At 34.5% G+C, this 20,208-nt stretch overlaps 2 protein-coding genes across 2 annotated transcripts; one reads left to right on the forward strand and one right to left on the reverse strand.

Annotated features, from left to right (window-relative positions):
- Nucleotides 1-4,325: 4,325 nt before the first annotated feature.
- On the reverse strand, nucleotides 4,326-9,479 carry LOC133857372 (low affinity sulfate transporter 3-like). The gene is made up of 12 exons (XM_062292623.1): nucleotides 9,058-9,479; nucleotides 8,894-8,942; nucleotides 8,064-8,274; nucleotides 7,768-7,945; nucleotides 7,612-7,677; nucleotides 7,288-7,518; nucleotides 7,054-7,180; nucleotides 6,005-6,291; nucleotides 5,206-5,399; nucleotides 5,019-5,104; nucleotides 4,752-4,828; nucleotides 4,326-4,635 (listed from the first exon to the last, which is right to left on the reverse strand). The coding sequence occupies exons 1-12, from the start codon at nucleotides 9,382-9,384 to the stop codon at nucleotides 4,492-4,494; spliced, it is 1,977 nt and encodes a 658-aa protein (XP_062148607.1). The 5' UTR covers nucleotides 9,385-9,479; the 3' UTR covers nucleotides 4,326-4,491.
- An 8,381-nt stretch (nucleotides 9,480-17,860) lies between these two features.
- Nucleotides 17,861-18,949, forward strand: LOC133856791 (protein FAR-RED IMPAIRED RESPONSE 1-like). Its single transcript, XM_062291839.1, has 3 exons — nucleotides 17,861-17,876; nucleotides 17,988-18,260; nucleotides 18,366-18,949. Exons 1-3 carry the CDS (start codon nucleotides 17,861-17,863, stop codon nucleotides 18,947-18,949), a joined length of 873 nt encoding a protein of 290 aa, XP_062147823.1.
- Nucleotides 18,950-20,208: the final 1,259 nt, after the last annotated feature.

Raw genomic sequence — 20,208 nt, forward strand, 5'->3', positions numbered from 1 at the left:
TCCCAAGTCTGTATTATATTTATAGATTCCGTTGCCAACATTTATCTCTGATGAGATAGTAATGTCACGTGAAAATTCAAAAATTTTCACTTACGCTTTTTGTAAAAGCGGGGCGATACACTCACTCTCTTAGCCGGTTGTGTTATTTTCAATCCCAGTTCCTATTCTTGAAGCTTTTGGTGAGCCTTTGCAAACCCCACTTATGATTTTATGTGTTTAAAAATACATTTTAAAACATATTTGTTTGACAAGTGAAAATAGTTTTCAAAGCACCGTTATGCTGCCCAAATATTTTTAAATACTATTAGGCATTTGATATAATAAAGTTGTTATTTTGTCCAATTGTAAAGGTGAAATATTAATATTTATGTTGTCATGCCGTCTGTTTATGTTTAAAAATATTGTTTATATTAATGGAATCACTATACTTATTTTATACAAAATAAACAATTATAGTGACAGTTATGATGCCCAATTTATATATATATATATATATATATATATATATATATATATATATAATGCTTGTTTTAAATTAAAAGTGTTTTAAAAACAATCATTGTGTAGATGCCGAAATAATGTTTATTTCACTTTGTACAATACATTTATATGGCTGTTATGATGGTGTCTTAAATCAATAATGTGGTAATAGTCATAATTAATTATATAGCAAAAAATACTTGCCTAATTCTATATGCCAACTTAATGCTTAAAATAACATTAAGGGCTATAATAAAAGAGGCAATAATAATATCATCCTCTTAGCATTTTATTTATTATTGCATGTATATAACTGTGCAGTCATCATTTCTATGGATCTTTCTTGGAAGCAGAAAATTGTAAGTATAAAATACTTACTGAGAGTGATGTTGATTTCTATAATATCATATTTACAAATTTATTTAATTGTATGCGTATGAATAGAATTTTGCACATTTTACTATTATGACTAATTTGATTAATAACAAAGCTGCAGGCACAAGGCTCACAGTGGGAACATAAGGCCCCCGAAAAGATATATTAATAACAAAACTGGTGGGCACAAGGCTCATAATGAAAGTACAAGGCCCCGTAAACAAATAAGCTTTATAGTTGAGGGAGCACAAGGCTCTTATGATAACCGTTAACAGAGCACAGAGTAATTCTACATATACATTAAGTGTCCATCAAAAAATAAAGTGGCTTTTAAAATTATCATTGGGCATGTGATTAATCAAATGATGATTTTGATCAAATGGTGATTTTAAAAGCCACCTCATTTTTTTATGGACACTTAATGTACTATTAGAATTACTCACGAGCACAAGGCTATAACGAGAGGAGTGCAAGAAGAAAATAAATAAGATTTGCATAAAACTGTCATCATATCATTGCATTATGTATTCCTAAATAAACCAGTAACCATTATATTATTGAAACAGTTGGCTCACTTATCTGTATATAGGATTGTGGTAATTTCCACAATGTTATAGATGATTGTGTAGGAGCAGGGGATGGAGTACCAAGACTATCAGAATCCTTATGCTGATCTTGATATGTGTGGATGGGGTTATATACTGCGTCTTTTGAGTAATAGATTACCCTGCATAGTCTATCTTTACTTTAATGTCAAGACTTGTGTTTATGCGTTTCCCTGGAATGTAATATTTTACACTATGGTCTGTATTATATTAAAACCCTAGTTAGGTAATATCAGTGTCGCATGTGGCACATATGTTAATGCTTTGTGTGTATTTATTATATAGAAAACACGCCGTTTATATTTATCTAGTTTTAAGTATTTTGATTTAAAGCTTTGATGTGTTATACGAGAATTGTCCCTCTCGTTTTGAAAAAAATATATATATATATATATATATATATATATTTTCGCTGTGAGATTTATCGTCTTTGATCTAGTAATGTCACGTGATTATTTAGATATAATCGCTCACACCTTTTTATAACAGGCGGAGCGTTACAATAGTTCTGTTTGGTGCCAGTTTGTTATGAACCTAAACTCGCAACAGGATAGTTTAGGTTCGTAGAGGGAACTTGGACCTCTTGATAAACACGTAGTCTGTGAATTAACTTTCATTGTTTCATTGTCATACGACATCTACATCATTTTATAGAGATTGTTTTAGCTTACTCTAGAAAAATTATATTATAGAATATTATAGAATAATGCCTAAAATAAGGATATTGCAATAATATGCAATCATCATGATTATGAAAAATATTAAGAGAATATTAGAAAAATATTATGGGAGAATATTAAGGAATATATCGTAGGGATATTATGGGAATATTTTGGGGTTCCTATCAATTAGGCTGAGAATATTGGACTTCATAGGACTATAACATTTCTCCCTTATGAAAATATCCTTGCCATCAAGGACGAAATCTGAAAAAGAGAAATAAATTAGCCATTGTCGAACAACATCTCCTCTTCCACAGGTTCCTCATCAATTACTTCCATTAGTATAGCATATTCATCTATGAATTTGTCAATTTGAGACGTGAGGTACCTCAGCAATTCAATTGCATTAACTATAACAGTTTCTTCATTATTTTTTGGCCTACTAGGATTTTTTATCTCCCCAGATCGATGACTTGTTTTTGGAGTCTTGTTTGCCTAGGATGGGGAATTGATTGCCTAGATGCACAAGTGGAGACACATGCTGGCTGGAATGTTGTTCGAACAAGGTATTCTGAGTTACATATGAAACATAAGTTGACCAAGGGTTGGGAATGACCCCATGAGGATTCTGATTTCTGAAGAAGGGGTATGGTTGCGTAGATGGATGCACTGAAATTGGAATTGGAGGCATTGGCATTGGCACCGAAAATTGATAAGATGGTGGGGTTGTCAAAGGGATTGGGTTGGACTAGAATTGGTTGGTGTTTTTGGCTGTGATGGGCTTAGAGATGGCACTCCAGAATAAGTTGATCCAAATGAGTTCATGGCAGCAATTAGCTCCTTAGCTTACCTCACGCATCTCCGAATTAAACTTTGCCTCGAAACAATCAAGCTTTTTATCAAAACGGGAAGATGCTGAAGCCATAACTAACTCAGATGTCAAGTTGTTATGAACCTAAGTTCATAACGGGATAGTTTAATTAGGTTTTTGGAGGAACCTGAATCTCTTGACAAACACATAGTATATTGTGACTAAACTTTCATTGATTTCATTGTCATACAGCATCTATATCATTTTATAGAGATTATTTTAGATTATTCTAGGAAAATAATATTATAGAATAATGCCTAAAATAAGGATATTGCAATAATATGCAATCATCATGATTATCAAAAATATTAAGAGAATATTATATTATCATAAGAATATTTTGGGGATTAATTAGACAGAATATTGGACTTCAAAGGACTTTAACAGAATTGGTATTAGAGATTAGCGTCTTCTTAGGTGATTTTTTATTTGTCATTTTTCATGACTCATGGTTATACATGGTCGACATGGACAGGTTCCAAATGAGAGTCTCTACCAGGAACACAGTGTACAAGACGTGATGATTAAAGACTTGTAGAGGTAGGTTGTAGAGTTAACCCAATGCTAGCTTGGCAATGCAAAACTTGGAGATGCATCATGATATAGTTTTATAGATTTCTATACAATGCAACTAGCTATATATATTGGTAAGTTGTATATATCGAGCAAGGATTGTATATCGTTTAATTAGTCGCTCTGCAGATATGTTATGAGTGAGTGTATATTTGGAGGAGAATATATAAGCTAAGACTTATCAGTCAATCCTTGCCGCACGTTGAAAGGAGTGAGGAACTGTCGGCACCAACTGCTAATGTAGTATTTTTCACGGCTGGACTGGACTGCCGGCAGGAGAGTACCCGATGCTTGAGTCACTAAAGTATTCATAGAGATAAATAGAATAGAGAGAATTTTTAGGTAGAAGACTCTTTATCTCTTTTTTGGGGATTGATCGACCCCCTTTTTAATGTAAGACTCCAATTTTAATAGCACGTGGTGGGCTTGTACATATATAGTTGTACAATAGCTATATGCAGGCAAGAAGCTCCTAAGCTTTTCCAACCTTTCGATTGAGTATGCCTTTAGGTCAATTGGGCCCTAGGCTCTGGGCATTGGCTTATTAATTTATTCCCATATCAGCGAATTCTAATTAAGATTAAATAGGAGCTTAAATTTTTGGCCAAAAATCACCACTTTTAGCCAAGGAACTTAAGCTTTGAGAGAAACTTATAATTAACCAAAGTCAAAATTCTTAAAGCAACTTTTAATTAGCTTCAATTGAATGAGATCTTTCTGCTTACATCTATTACTTGGATCTCACAAGGGACAAGTAAATTAAATGAAATAAAAAATAATAATAATAATAATATTCCACCTTTGTACTTTTGGTTTTTAATTTCCTAGCTCCTCAATTAGAGCGAGAAACAGTTACACATTCTTTTATGGATGAAGAAATAATTCATCAAAACAAAACTCAAACTCAAATAAAAGCTAGTGACAGTTAAAGGGTAGCAGCTGTTTCAGTACTAAAAGACGCATCCACAGCTTCTCCAACAGTCAAGAAGACCCTTTCTCCAATTTTGCTGACAAAGTTGGCTAATCTTAGTTTGTGAATCACTTGCCATCTAGGGTTGGCAATGGCTAGCTGTGAAGAGAGAGATAACAGAGAGAAGACACGTACGATTAAAAGCAATTAAATTAAGCAAAAAAAATGTGAAATTGCGTTTTTATAACGCCAAGAAACAATTTAATCGCCCTTACCTCCGCTCCATGTGAGACCAGATTCTGATGAAGGTCCTCTAGAGAAGCAATCCCCGATGTGTCGACATTCATTAAACCTAGAAAAAATTGAAAAAGAAAAGAAGAAGAAAAAAACTGCTATAGATTAGAAGCCATGCATGTAGCATCATGATCCATTAATTGTTGCAATTTGGAATGAGTGACAAACCATAAAAGTTGTCACACAAAATGAATGGGAAAACCATAATTAATTAATTTTCTTCCTTCTGATCACTCAAACAAACTTACTCGACATGTCAAGAATTACATGTTTGATAGTCCTTTCGATCTTTCCTTCGGCATCCTCCTCTTCTTCAGCCACCCATCTCATAATCCTTAAACAAAACGTAATTAGAAGGTTATTTTTGCAAACATATGTACATCTTTCTTTCTGTAATTATACCTGTAAAAGAACGGAGAGAATAATTATACATACCTTTCTCTAACAAAATTGGCATTTGCGAAACAAAGCCAGGCAGATTTGACACGGATTAGTAGGACTCCTGGAATCTTAGTAGCCATAGGATATTGAAAAACGTCACAAAACGTGTGAGTTCCTGGAAGCCTTCCAAGGGTCTCCACCCCTGGTTGAATGGAGACAAGAATGATTTTTGCTAACGATATTGTCACCTGCAATTTACTCAAATTCATCTAATTAATTAATTACCACATATTAGTCTTTCAACAACGTGCCTTATTCATTTATATATGTTTTCTTCGTCCTAATTAATCTTTTTCGTATTTGATTAGAAGAAAAGTTCCAAGGTTCAATGAACCGCTGGAGGGATCGAATCAAACCCCATTTATCATGCTAGATTTCTTTCTACATGCTGCGCCCAATGGGTTGAGACGTCGCACTGGTGAACTTGGTGGGCTTTACGTCCCATTTATATATATATATTGATAAAAAGCATAAGGTAAACGGTTGACTATGTAAACATAATTTTAAGGTTATATAGTATATTCTTAGGTTAAGGAGTTGAACGACCCAATATCTTCTTTTTATTGTGTTCCATATCACCAGTTCATGACCCAAAATTTAGAGTCAAAATTTAAATTCAGGACCTTGAATTAAGTCTTAAACTGATAGAAAACAATTAATTTAACTATTTATCTTAATATTTTAACATATTTCCCATTAATTATTGGTCATGATGCATAATTTCAACTCAGACTTTCATGACTAGATACTCATTTATGCATATGCAAAGTTAATAGCAAAGTAAATATTATACCGCTATTAGAAGACCAATCTCCACACGTAAGAACAATACGCCAAAGAAGGCTCCAATGCAAGCGAGGAAGTCTAACTTATCAACCTTCCAAATATTATTAGCTTCAGTGAGTTTGATGAGTCGTGGAAGAGCAGAAAGAATTATTGATGCAATGGCTGCCATTGGAGTATAAAACAAGAGTCTTGTGAACAATTGCAATGATATGAGAACGGTAATGGCCATCACCATATTTGACACTAGGGTTTCACCACCAGCATTGAAATTTACTGCTGTCCGTGAGAACGAACCTGTGTACAAAGTTTGAGCATTAGTAAAACACCAAAGATCAATTCAATTAATTAAGGAAAAGGATACCCTTTCTTTGTTGATGGAGGTAGGGAATGTAAGAATAGAAAGAGAAAATAGAAAATGAAATGCCCCTAAAGTGTGTTACAAAATCGTTTTCCTTAACAAATTATTTGCCCCCACCAATTTTTATGACTTGGTATACACTATGTTACAGCAAATATTCCTCCAGATACAATATTGGAGCCCAAAAATCCTCTATAGTGCAAAACGCAACCAAAGAATTTCTATTGTAGCATGGTAGAGAGGCAAATGTCATAAAAAACTGGTCTACAATGGACTCTTTATAGTGTTAGATCAGCAGTTTGTTAAAATGTCCGCGCACCGTACTAGAGTATATATATACACAAGTGCATACACCGTACGTATCCAAGTATTGCTTGCTTTAAAGCAATCGCTTGGTGTGAGTTGTGCCTTATAAAGGCCAATTTGACTTTCTCTTTTTTTCTTTTTTCTTTTTTTCTCTTTTTTCATATGGGACTCTTTCTTATTTCAAAGCTCTTTAAAACCTTCCATTTAAAACATTCACAAACCATAAAATAGATATATATATATATATATATATATATATATATATATATATATATATATATATATATATACACATATTAATTTTGGAAATTCTTTAACATGGAAGTCCAATGTGCTTGTATTTTAAACATTTAAAGATAATTGGAAAAAGATTAACAGAAAGAAGAGCTTACCTGTTGCAACATAGCAAGAAGTCAAAGATCCTATGACGTTCATGAAGCCCAAAGATACCATTTCTTTGTTTGCATCAAGGTGGTATCCTTTTAGGGATGCAAAAGACCTTCCTATTGTTGTTGCTTCCTAATGTTTACAGAAGGACACAATTATATAATTAATTGAGTTAATTCGAAACATTCGCTTTGTACATCTGTAAATGATCTTGAATAATATTATTTAAAAACACCAACCGTGAGGCCAACAACAGCAACAATCAACCCAATCTTGGCGACTTCACCAACATAAGGGCCGTCAAATTGTAAAAGATGCACCGAGCTTGGATTCACGCCACTTTTGACTTGTCTAACTATATCAACACCGTGATCATTGGCTTTTGTCAGATAAGTAATAAGAGTCGAGAAAATAAAAGCTAGGAGAGGCGCAACCACTGGCAACCAGAAGAGCCGCTTGTTCCTTGTACCCTGATGGAATTAAGCAATTAATTCTATAATTAACAAACAATCAATTTGGATAGATAATGAACCATCTAGTTTTTGGCAATAGTGCTTAATTACCAGAAATCTTGTAATTAAGATAAATGTCAGGCATGAACACCCAAGGATAAGATTATTGACGTGCCACTGTAAACAAAGAAAACACAAAGGATAAGTGAACTGACTCTGGTCAGTAAAAATAAAAAATAAAAAATCTAGCTCTAGGATATAATCAACCTGGTGATGAGCAAGTCCCCTACAAACGGATTTCATGACAGATATAATATCAGTTTTATGGGTGAAGTGGGTGATCCCAAGTAGTCCTTTCAGCTGTTGAAGACCAATAATTATGGCCGAACCTGCCATGAACCCAATACTAGCAGCATGGGAGAAAAAATCGACAAGAAATCCCAACCTGTAAAATGGGGTGAAAAAATTGGTAAAAAATGATATATTGTTCAGTTGTTAGGAGAGAATGTCAATATCAAAAAATAAATAAATAAATAAAAAGAAGAAGAAGAAGAAATACCCACCTGAAGATTCCAAAGGCAGCCTGAAATATGCCTGCAAAGAAAGTTGCAGTAAAAACAAGCTTCTTGTAATCACTTAAATCAGCCCTAGAATCCATGATCAATTTCTGGATCATTGAGGATAGAAGCAGCGAATCCACGGCTACGGGTCCAATCACGATCTCCTTTGAAGTTCCCATTACAGCATAAATAAGAGGCGGGACAACGCTTGTATCTGAGTACGTAAAACACATGCAGAGAATCACTTACATAGTTTCATGCATCCAAAAAAAAAATAAAAAAATTAGAGAAAATTTCATTTACCACCCATGCATGATTTTTCAGAACTTTTATAATCAAATGCTTAAACTTTAAAAAGTGTCAACTAAATGTATATATTTTTTAATTTTTTCTCAATTTCCTTTTTTCATTAGAATTTTCTGTTAAATCCTATTAAAATTTTTAAAAAACCTCAATTTTTTCTTTTAAAAAAAATATATAAAAAATTTCCTAGATTCAAGTAGAGGTTTTTTGTAAATTCCGTTAAATCCTAATCAATGCCAAAATCCTTACAATTTTTTATTTTTATTTTCTCCCTTAAAAAATTATGGGTATTATATGAATTTTGACACCGGCCCTTCCGTTATGATTTAATAGAAAATTCGAACGGAATTGTGAAATTGAAAAAAGAAAAAATAGAAAGATAAATTCACTAAATTGACACTTTCTAAAGCTTATGAGTATGATTGTAAAAGTGATGAAAGATTATGGGTTGTAAGTGGAGTATTCCAAAAAAAATAAAAATAAAAATCATATAATTAAAATGATAACAAAAGTTAAACTAGTTATCTTACAGAGGCCATATTGAGGTTCGAGCTTTGCTAAAGTTGCATATCCAATACTCTGCATGAGTTAAATGGAAAGATTAATTAGAAAAAATAAATAAAAAATGGAAAGATCAATTTCATATTTTGGTTTATTAATTAGTGACCATCCCGTCATGCAAAATTGTGCTTACCTGGGGAATACAGAGGCTCGCAAGAGTTAAACCGGCAATAACATCAGCCTTGAATTTTGTTACGTTGTAGTTTTGACACCATCTAAGGATAGGAAATGCCTCTTGCAGGACTGAGACGACGAGTTTATGTTTGGGCTGATTCTTGGGAGCCGAGAGCTTGTTTTCATGAGGCAACGCAGTTTTCCACATGGAAGAAATGAGGTCTTGCCATAGAGGTGGCGGATCGGGAGCACTGAGCACCCACCGAGCCCTTTCAGATGGGTCATGATTCTTCTCAAGGTCAGGCAGTTCTTCTAATGTGCGAAGCTCCAAGACAGAGGCAACCATGGTTAATTTCTATGAATTGTTTGTGAGATTTAGCTGGTGGCCGGCTGAAGTGCGTGGATTAATTGTTGTACGCCTTTATAAGCAGAGAGAAGGGTAAGATTCAAACCTAACCTATGACACTCTATAGTACGTACATAAATTCAATAAAGTAATCGCCGTCTGTATATATATATATATATATATATTGCAGGAACCTACTTCGAGGGCCAATCAGTATCTCCAAATCAAAGGGATCGCCACTTCCTTTTCAAATTGCTCAAATATATTGTATATATATATGTGTGTGCTTCCTTCATATCAATGAAAAAACAAACAGCCTGGCCTCCCCGCGTGTGTCGGCTAAAAAATATAAAGAATTAAAGTTAAAATTGTGTGGTGCAAAAGATAAATGGTGTCTCAATGTAAAGGTAAGTCTACGTACAGGCCGAAGTGATTACAAAAAAAATTACTATTACAAATGAAATACAAAATAATGAAGAGAAAACTGCTCATAACCTCATTGTCACATAAAAGAGATTATTCTTCAAATGAGAAAATAAAAGTAAAAATTTCTCTTTTGCAAGGACAAATGGCACATGTGTTTTCTCCTTTTATCTCTCACTGCGCGGGCAAAAAGATTGACTATTTTCTCTTGTGCAGTGCCTCCAACAAGAGACTATCCCAAAACTCAAAACAAAAATAAATAAATAAAAAAGCTCTATGTTTTTATCCTTTTGCAGCTACTGTCTCACCATCTCATAGGTTGTATATCAAGTTCTTTTTATTGGAATTAGGGTTGTAAATGAACAAAGCTACTCGTGAGTTCACTCGGGCTCTACTCGATAAAGATTGGCTTAAACGCGACTCGCTTATTAAAATAGTCATTCGTGGACACGAACCTATACTCTATTATTAAACGATATGTACCCATTTAAAACTCGGCTCGCTCGTTTAAAGTTCATGAACAAATTCGTATAAGGCTTGGATCGCTTATTAGCAGGACTCGTATATATTTATTAATATACATCTCTATTAATAAATAAAAATAAATTATATAGTATATTACTTATTAAGTAACAAATTAACAATAGCCAATATATATTAATTATTAGGTGACAATGATTAAGTGTTATACAATCTATAATTATATCTATATGTATTTATATAATATATAATTTAATGATAAAAGATAATAATATAGTTATATCTGATACAATCTAACCATTAAGTACCTAATGATTGTTGAATCAACAATTTTTTTCGTTAATTAGATGATTTAATGAAAATTATGATACTTTATCATATGATTCATATAATCATATCATTTACAATGACAATGTGATTGGTATAATCCTAAATTAAGTTATTAGCATTAAAATCAACAATGCATTTCTTATAATAAAAAATATTTAAGTATTATCATTATAATTCATTTCATAAGATGATATAATCATATGTATTATCACTAAAATCTATATCAAATGATCATACGATCATATAATTATATGATCTTGTATTTTTAATGCAAAAATATATTAATAGTAAATTAAATCACTCGCAATAGAACAAATTTTTGTAGGATAAGGCTATAGAGATAGTGTCGAACCTCAATGACTGCAAGGGTGTTGTTATCAAGTTTATGGAGATTGAAAAGAACTTAATAAAAGATTGTGCTGATTTTGTGATTGATTAAAGTGCATAAAATAAACTCAAAATGTAATTGAAATATGAGAGAGAGAGAGAGAGAGAGAGAGAGAGAGAGAGAGTAGAGTATTGACTTCACCGCTAGCTGCACATCAATGGTTAATCATATTTAATTAGAGAAATTCATTATATGCATGCTATAAATAAACAAGAAATTACCATATTAAAGAATAAGTATAATCCATTTTTTGTTGACATGGACTGTATACCTAACCACTAAGATGTGGTACGACCCGTTTTCCCTAGGTATGGATTATTTAATTCTTTAACATGATACATACAATCAATGGAATAGTATAACCCATCTTCGGTTGGCACAGATCGTCTACCTAAATTACACTAAACTAGGGTGTAGTACAATTTGTCTTTTCTAGGCATAGCCTATCTAATCCTCTTAATCATATGTCAATTAAACCCGTTGTATAATCATCACGCTCATAATCACAAAAAATATGAATGATTTGAGTTCAATAAAGGTAAAAAGCTTTCTAAGATAAAAGAAGAATTTCACCAATATTGATTTTGAATTTAAGAACAATTGAATTTAAAATATGAAGAACAATATCAAATTGTAGCAATTCTCATAATTATACAACCAACATGCATAAACTAAAAAACTCTAAATTAAGATACAATTAAACCATTGTGTTAAGGCTACATCAATACCCTACGAAGGGTTTCAACTGCTCATGACGCTGCTGCAATGGCCTTCTGCCATGATTACTTCTCTTCAACTCTTCAAACCTTCTAGAAGTATCTCTATGAATTTGCTCTAGGTAGCAGTGTGTCTTTCTTCAATGTTTAGATGCCTATTTAAAGGGACTAGAAGAGGCCTAGAAGGCTTAGGAACCTTAGGAAAATCGGAACTAGTCCAAGTAGGAGAAGGACAACTCATTCATTTTCAAAACTCTCAATCGAAGGTGAAAAATGATTGCTGCAGCATTTGTCAACCCGCGTGCGCTCAAGCGTATGTGCGCTCGAGAGCAGATGCGCTCAAGCCCATCTACTGTGCGCTCGATCCCAGGGCCTTCAACATGCTTCCAAAGTGTTCTTTTAAGCCCAATATCCATGGAATTCTTGCATCTATCATATAAAGCCTTGAAACATGAGAACAAAACAAAATTAAATAAATAACAACGCTAAAGAATTAACTATGCGAGTTAAGAGGCCTGAATATGCAACATTTGGCACTTATCATGATCGTATAATCTAACAATTTTATGTGATATTAAATCTTAAGTGATATGACATAATGTATCTTTATTATATAATGTAATAATCATATCAACAATACTTATTTTCTATCATTGTATGACTAAGTATGATCTAATAAAAATAAGTGATATAATCTAACAATACGTAAGAGCCATAATCGCTCAAATCGATAGTGATCGATCCACAAATTGATGATCCATCCACAACAGTAATCGATCCACTGGTTAGAGATCAATCCACTTGGTGATCAATCATCTACATTTGACGATCGGTCAACGTTGAACTACAGAAATAGAGTTCCGTGGATTAGTTTTCTAAGTTAGAACCTAAATATTAGTTAGTTAAGGATAAAGATATTTATCAAATCAAAGACTTGCGTGGACATCCGAAACAGCTCATGATCGAGACACCTGTTAATGCCTCAGCCTTTTATTACAAAATACCTGGGAAGGATCCAGCCGTTCGGTAGTTCTATAAAAGAGTGTTCATCGCACTCATGTGTAAACCGGAACCAACAGTACTCTATGCGTCCCTTCCTCTCTCTCAAACCCATTTCCTGCAACTCCTTCTCCTTCTTAGAAACCAGGAAAAAGTCTCTCAAAGCACTCCCTCTCTCAGTCGACTAGAACCCAAACAGAATAGAGAAGAATCAAACTCTTTTGTTCTGCCTGTGTAGTTCTGGTCAGCAGCAGGAAATAGAACAGAAAAACTGTGTTTCTCTACTCTGTTTTTTCCTCTCCTCGTGTCTCTCGGTTGGTACTTGAAAATAAGAAACAAAACTCATAAATAAAAGCCATAGAACCCTCTCTGCGTCTCACAGCCAACACTCCCCATTTAAAAAAAATAAAAAAAATAAATAAATAAATAAAAAAAAAAAAATGACTCTTATTTCTTTTGGTGTGGGTGTACGCCGGCCAACACTTAAAATAGAAGTGGGAAAATTCTCCGGGACTCTCGGTAGCACCTCATTTTAAAAAGAAAACATACGAAGCTCTCTCTCTCTCTCTCGGGTCTCCTGGCTGTAACCAAAGAAGTGGAAAAATCCACTCTTTCAGTAAGTTTTTCCTTTCCCTTTTTATCTAGATGGTTTCCTTTTAGAAAATGTTTAAGAATCTCTCTTTTGTTCGGTCACAGGAACACTCACTCTTCCTCGGCCGGCTGTGTTAGTCAGCAAGTGTAAACTACACTTTGGAGCTTTTGGCGAGCCTCAACAAACCTAACTTAAGATTTTATGTACCTATAATATATATTTTTGAAAGAAAACATATTTATTTGACAACTGAAACATTTTAAAGGCATCGTTGTGCTGTCCAAATTTTATAAAATTACAATAAGAATTGCTTATATTTATGTTGTTGTGCCGTCCATCTATTTTTAAAATGTAAAACTCATTATTTACATTAATGAGGTCACTATGTTTATTTTGTACAATATATATATATGCTTTTAACATCAATGCCGTTATAATGTCTGTTTTAATTTAAAGATATTGTAGATATTAATTAAATAGATGCCGTAATAATGCTTACTTTACTTCGTATAATATATAATATATATGACTGTTATAATGCCCACTTGAAATAAAAAGTATTTAAAATAATATCGTGGTAATATTCGTATTAAGAATAGCTAGGTGGTAATGTTGCCTATCTATTTTATACCCCAATATAATGTTTAAAATAATATTAGGGTTATAATAAATTATTTGGAAGCCAATAAGCAGCAAAAATAATAAACTATCCTTCTTAGCATTTTGTACTAATTTATTATCGCATGTATATAACTGTGCAGTCATCCTTTATGTGGAAACTCTTTTTGAAGCAAAAAGCTGTAAGTATAAAATACTTACTAAATGATGTTCATTTCTATGATATCATGTTTACAGATTTATTTAATTGTATGCGTGTGAATGGAACTTTGCATATTTTAATTACTGTTGTGGCTAATTTGATTAATAACAAACTGGCAGGCACAAGGCTCACAATGGGAGCACAAGGCTCACAATGGGGGCACAAGGCTCCAAAAAGATATATTAATAATAAAGTTGGTGAGCACAAGGCCTCGAAAACAAATAAGTTTTATAGTTGAAGGGGCACAAGGCTCCAGTAAATACCCGCTAAGACGAATAGGGATTCAATGGCCCTAGTACGAGTGAGTGAAAAGAAGATAATTAAGATTTGCATAAGACTATCATCATATCATTGCATTATGTATCTTTAAATAAATCAGTAACCATTATATTACTGAAAATAGTTGACTTATGTGTATATGGGATTATGGTAATTTCCATAAACTTATAGATGATTGTGCAGGAACAGAGGATGAGGAGTACCAAGACTATTAGGATCCTTATGCTAATCTTGATATGTGTGGATGAGGTTACCTACCGCATCTTTTGCATAATAGACTACCCTGCGTAGTCTATCTTTATATAAATGTCAAGACTTGTATTTATGTGTTTCCTCGAAATTTAATATTTTACACTATGGTTTGTATTACATTAAAACACTAGTTTGGTTATATCAGTGCTGCATGTGGCACATATGTTAATACTTTGTGTGTATTTATTATGTAGAAAACACCTCGTTTATATTTTTCTAGTTTGTAGTTTTTTAGTTAAATGCTCTAACGTGTCATAAGGGAATTGTCCCTCTTTCAAAAAAATAATAAAATAGATATATATACATATTTTTCGCTGTAAGATTTATTGTCTCTGATGTAGTAATGTCACGTAATTTATTAGATATAACCACTTACGCATTTTTGTAAAAGGTGGGGCGTTACACTAATTTATTATATCAAACATTTATTCATTAATATACCATATTAGTCCATATATGTTATAAATTACAAATGGTAAACTATCTCTGCCCATGCCTTTTCCTTTACCGTCGATGAGTATCAAACTATATATCGTGCCATTACCTAGTATTTTACTATAACATATAAAAAATCAACATATAAATATATAATAACTAATTAGGATTCGTACTTTACTATCACAATAAGTATATAAAATAAGCTAATAACTATTTGTGACTTTCGGAACAAAGACAGAAGCTACTAGCTAGCATACAATAATTAATTAACTATCTTAGTGTAATACCTCTCAACATTATGTTTATTAAACCAAAACAATTGCAGCTGGCATCCACTATAGTCCTTTACTATCTTTATCATCATTTTTACCCTTCAGCCCTCATAAACTCTAACTAATACAAGAGTCTAGACCCAACTATTTTGATACAAAACACACGTTAACATTCTAACAAAATATCAAAACACAGATAATTACGCATAAAACGCCCCACACATATCAGTGGATGCCAGTTCATTCTTGAACAATCTACTGTCTTCTTAATCAATCCGGCTGCCACTAACACAGTGACACATGAGCCTTAGGATGTGCACCCCACGTGATCTGACAACGCCTTGTCTTCTCTTCCCTAGTCACACGCTACTTTTCTTTTGATGCTTTTCTTCAATGTTTTTATGCTTTTCTTCATTCTTTTCAAACTTTCCTTTTCTTTGCAAATTATTCCAATATTAGCATCGTCTTCCTGTAATCAAACTGTCTAGAGTAATGATAGGCAGGGGCCATCTTACCGGCCCCTGCCCGGCCCTTTCCTACGTGGAAAGGGCCATGCCAGTTTTATACTTTTTTTTATTATTTTTATAAAAAAATAAAAATAAAAAAAAAAAAATTTCAAATTTGAAAACAAAACCTGCAACAACACCTCGTCTTTCTCATTTTCGCACTTTTCTTCCCCGAGCTTCCCCCCAAATTTTCCCTCCCTCTCTCCATCTACCCAAAATCTTCCCACCGTCGACCACCGTTCGGAGCCCAGCACCGTCGTTCTGCCGGTTCCAGCGACCAGTTTCGCATGAGCCCGCCACCGTTCCGAGCTCGGTCGTTCTTCCGGTTTCGGCGACCAGTTTCGCACGAGCCAGCCACCGTCGTTCTCCGTCATTCTTCCGATTCCGACGAGGTCCCCCACCGTCGACTTCCATCTCCATCTCTATCTCCAGCCACTAGGTACTGCCAGGCCATCACCGTCGTTCTCCATCTTCGGCCAAAGCCCACCCACCGGCCGTCTTCCAGTGGCGGCCCTCTTCCATCTCCGACCGTATTCCAGTTCCGGCTTCCCCCCAAATCCAAGAACTGCTGGTCCCGCCATATCCGGTGGTTCGCGGGTGCTGCCGAGACCACGATTGGGCTTCCATTAAAGGTTAATTGTAGATAGTAGTGGTTGAATCCGTTTCACGTGGGTTGTAATTCTTTGGGGTTTCTCTCTTTCGCTATAGCCTTATGTGTTCATGTTTGCTGATTTTTAGTGTGGATTTCGAATTTGGTTGAAGTCTGTTTCGCTATTTTCGCTGTATTACTTTATCACCAAGTTGTTACTTGGGATGTTGCTAGACTGGGATGTTTAATGTTGTTAAATTGTTATTTTTCTCTACCAATGCTTATTTGAGGAAATTTTGAAGTGCTTTGCTTGTATTAATCGTTTCCAATCCATTGGGTTTTCATTACACTTATAGAATCGATAAGTAGTTTTTATATTTTACTGAATAAGCCTGATTAGTAATCGATGTTAGCAATAGTGATGCAACATCATCTTATGAATGTCATTTTACCATAAAATCTACTTTGTTTGGTCACTTGGGCATGTGAGTTACCTTGCTTAGGTTATAGCAAGTATACTTCATGTATGAATCTGAACAATTTAGTCAAATTGTTTTAAGATGGGGCTGTGCATCAGAGGTTTTGGTTCACGCAAGATTCTTCAAAACTTGTCTATTAAACCTTCAATCAGGTTAAGGGCTGCTTTTCAAGCAGTATTCACTTTGAACTCTTTGTTCTTGAAATTGTTTCGACAAGATTATTGCTCTTTTAAAATCTGAACTTACTGATTGGGTCCAACATGGGTTCTTTAGGGCGAGTCTTTTGCAAAAAGGGGTGTAATGCTGATGGAGAGACATGGGAAGAATGTAAGTTTTACTTTCCTTGTTTGTGCCAATTTGGCTTGTAAAGCATTTTGCCGAGACCACGATTGGGCTTCAATTAAAGGTTAATTGTAGATAGTAGTGGTTGAATCCGTTTCACGTGGGTTGTAATTCTTTGGGGTTTCTCTCTTTCGCTATAGCCTTATGTGTTCATTTTTAGTGTGGATTTCGAATTTGGTTGAAGTCTGTTATTGGGTTTTTTTTTTACTCTAGTGGCCATGTGTAACTTCGGTTAGTGGCTAAATGTTTGTTGTTGTGATTGGATTTCTGTTTAAGGCTTGAGGATTTGCATTTTGGGTGAGTTGTGGGTTGCTGTGAATTGTGATTGTGAGGCCAAATCCTTCACTTTAATTAGTAACCTAATATTGTTCTTATGCTTAGGCCTTTATTGAGTGCTATGTTTCTTGAGTGCTTTTCTTGTAATTATGAACTAAATGATAATGCATTGATATGAATCTTTATTTGTTACAGAAATTTTTAAATGGATTTATCACAATTGGACTTGATTTCACAACACGAAGATGATTATTCATTGACACATATTGAACTTGATGATGTTGTGCCCATCGAAATGGACCCTCAAAATGGTATGTTGGACACTTCATGCTTACCTTTAATTTTTGTAACATAATAAATGTTATTATTTATAGTTGGGTTCTTTACACCATATTTATTTATTTCTTTTCATTTTGTGATAGATGGAAATGAAATTGTTGCTAATGACCAATTGAGTGATGGTTTGGATAATTGTCGGTCCAAGGCCAAGCTCATAGATGGAGATAAAGTTGTTGAGGAGCCTAAGAGCGGTATGCTATTTGGCTCCATAGAGGAAGTCATTGACTATTATAGGAATTATGGAAAGCAAGCGGGCTTTGGTGTGACACAAAAGAAGAAGAAAAAGTATGAAAATGGAGATGTACACTACATCAGTCTGACATGTGCTCGCGGAGGCAAAGCATCATCCAATTCAAGTAATAACCTGTGCAAGGCTAGCAAAACAAGCAAAACGGGGTGTTAGGCTACTTTGAATGCAACGTTAGTGGATACATCGTGGTATGTGACAAATGTAAATCTAGGGCATAATCACGACTTAAGCCCAGGTAAAGCGAGATACTTTCGGTGCAACAAGAAGTTGGATCCTGCTATGAAGAGAAAGCTTGATATAGATGATAGAGCTGGAATCCGCACCAAAAAAATTTATAACGCACTAGCCGTTGAAGCGGGGGGTTATGAGAATCTTACATTTGGAGAAAGAGTGTGTCGCAATTATATTGCGAACTCAAGACGCCTTCACCTTGGTACAGGAGGTGCCGCAGCACTTCGTGACTATTTCAATAGAATGCGGAAAGTAAATGATGATTTTTATTTTGATATAGATGTGGATGATGAGTGTAGGCTGAGAAATGTTTTTTGGGCTGATGCACAAAGTAGGGCATCATATGAAGATTTTGGTGATGTGGTTACATTTGACACAACATACTTAACCAACAAATACGAAATGCCATTTGCTCCTTTTGTGGGAGTAAACCATCATGGTCAATCAATTCTTTTAGGGGCGGCATTAATTTCAAGTGAGGATACGGCGTCATTTGTTTGGTTGTTTGAGGCATGGTTGAAATGCATGAAGGGCCGTGCGCCAAGGGCAATTATTACAGATTAAGATAGGGCCATGAAAAATGCTATTAAGAAGGTGTTTCCGAATGCTCGTCATAGATTTTGTTTATGGCATATACTGAAAAAACTTCCGAAAAAGTTTGGATCACATTCACAATACTATGCCATTAAGAGTGCCACAAGAAATTGTGTGTATAATTCTCATACATGTGACGAGTTTGATGCATGTTGGCAAAGTATGCTTGAATGTTATAATCTAGAGGAGAATGCATGGCTGCGTGGTTTATACAGTGAAAGGACTTTTTGGGTACCAACATATTTGAATGATGTATTTTGGGCCGGCATGACTACCACACAACGTAGTGAGAGTATGAATGCCTTTTTTGATGGTTATGTGCAATCGTCCACCTCATTGAAGGAATTTGTGGATCAATACGATAACGCTTTGCGCAGGAAGGTTGAGGTTGAGAATGTTGCTGATTTCGATTCCTTCAATACCACCATTTCATGTGTGAGCTATTGGCCCTTTGAGAAGCAATTCCAAAAAAATTACACCCATGCAAAGTTTAGAGAAGTTCAGAAGGAGATTTCATCGATTATGTATTGTGGTTCTTCTTTTTTAAAAAGTGAATGTGGAATTCGTACCTATTAGGTGATCGAACAGGTAGAAATTAATGAATCCTATAGGAAAAAAATCATTTTTAATGTTTGCTACAATAGCCCTGTATGTGAAGTGAATTGTAGTTGCCGTTTGTTTGACTACATTTGAAGATGTGGATTTGTTGCCCGAAAAGTATTTTCTAAATCGATGGAGGAAGGATTTGAAGTGGTCATATAAGTTAATCAAGAGTAGTTATGATCCTTTGAGTGGCAACCCTACTGCAGATCGATATGCTGAACTGAGCAACAATGTGCTGAAGTTGGCTGCTATTGCAGCACCAAACGTGGACCATTGCATGGAAGTGCAAAAGTAGGTTGATATGCTAATTAAGAAATTTAGCGGTCCAAGCTGTGAACAAAGTCAACCTTCCCAATCACTCCCAAGTGCAAAAGATCTCCCAAGTGCACCTATGATCGATAATGGAGCCATGGATTATATGGAGGTGGAGGTGTGTAGTCCTCTTGTGGCTCAAACTAAAGGCGCGCGACCATCAATCAGAAAAGTGTCTGTGGTTGAAAAAGTGGTGGGAAAAAAGTCGTCAAAAGGAGGAAATAAGAAACAGAGCAACACAAATCCCGAGTAGCGAAGGAAAAGAAAGAAGGTATTCAACTATTCAAAAGTCGTTGTATGTGTACTTATTGATG

The sequence above is a fragment of the Alnus glutinosa genome, chromosome 14, assembly GCF_958979055.1.
Source record: "Alnus glutinosa chromosome 14, dhAlnGlut1.1, whole genome shotgun sequence".
NCBI classification, from domain to species: domain Eukaryota; kingdom Viridiplantae; phylum Streptophyta; class Magnoliopsida; order Fagales; family Betulaceae; genus Alnus; species Alnus glutinosa.

Bases quoted from the DNA above. Each gene is read 5' to 3' on its own strand.
- LOC133856791 (XM_062291839.1), top strand. The intron at 18,261-18,365 runs GTAATAACCTGT...ATGTAAATCTAG, and splicing joins CAAAGCATCATCCAATTCAA to GGCATAATCACGACTTAAGC.
- LOC133857372 (XM_062292623.1), bottom strand. From the start codon at position 9,384: ATGGTTGCCTCTGTCTTGGAGCTTCGCACATTAGAAGAACTGCCTGAC. The intron at 8,943-9,057 runs GTAAGCACAATT...TAACTCATGCAG, and splicing joins CGAGCCTCTGTATTCCCCAG to AGTATTGGATATGCAACTTT. The intron at 7,181-7,287 runs GTTGGTGTTTTT...TGTAAACATTAG, and splicing joins TTGCTGTTGTTGGCCTCACG to GAAGCAACAACAATAGGAAG.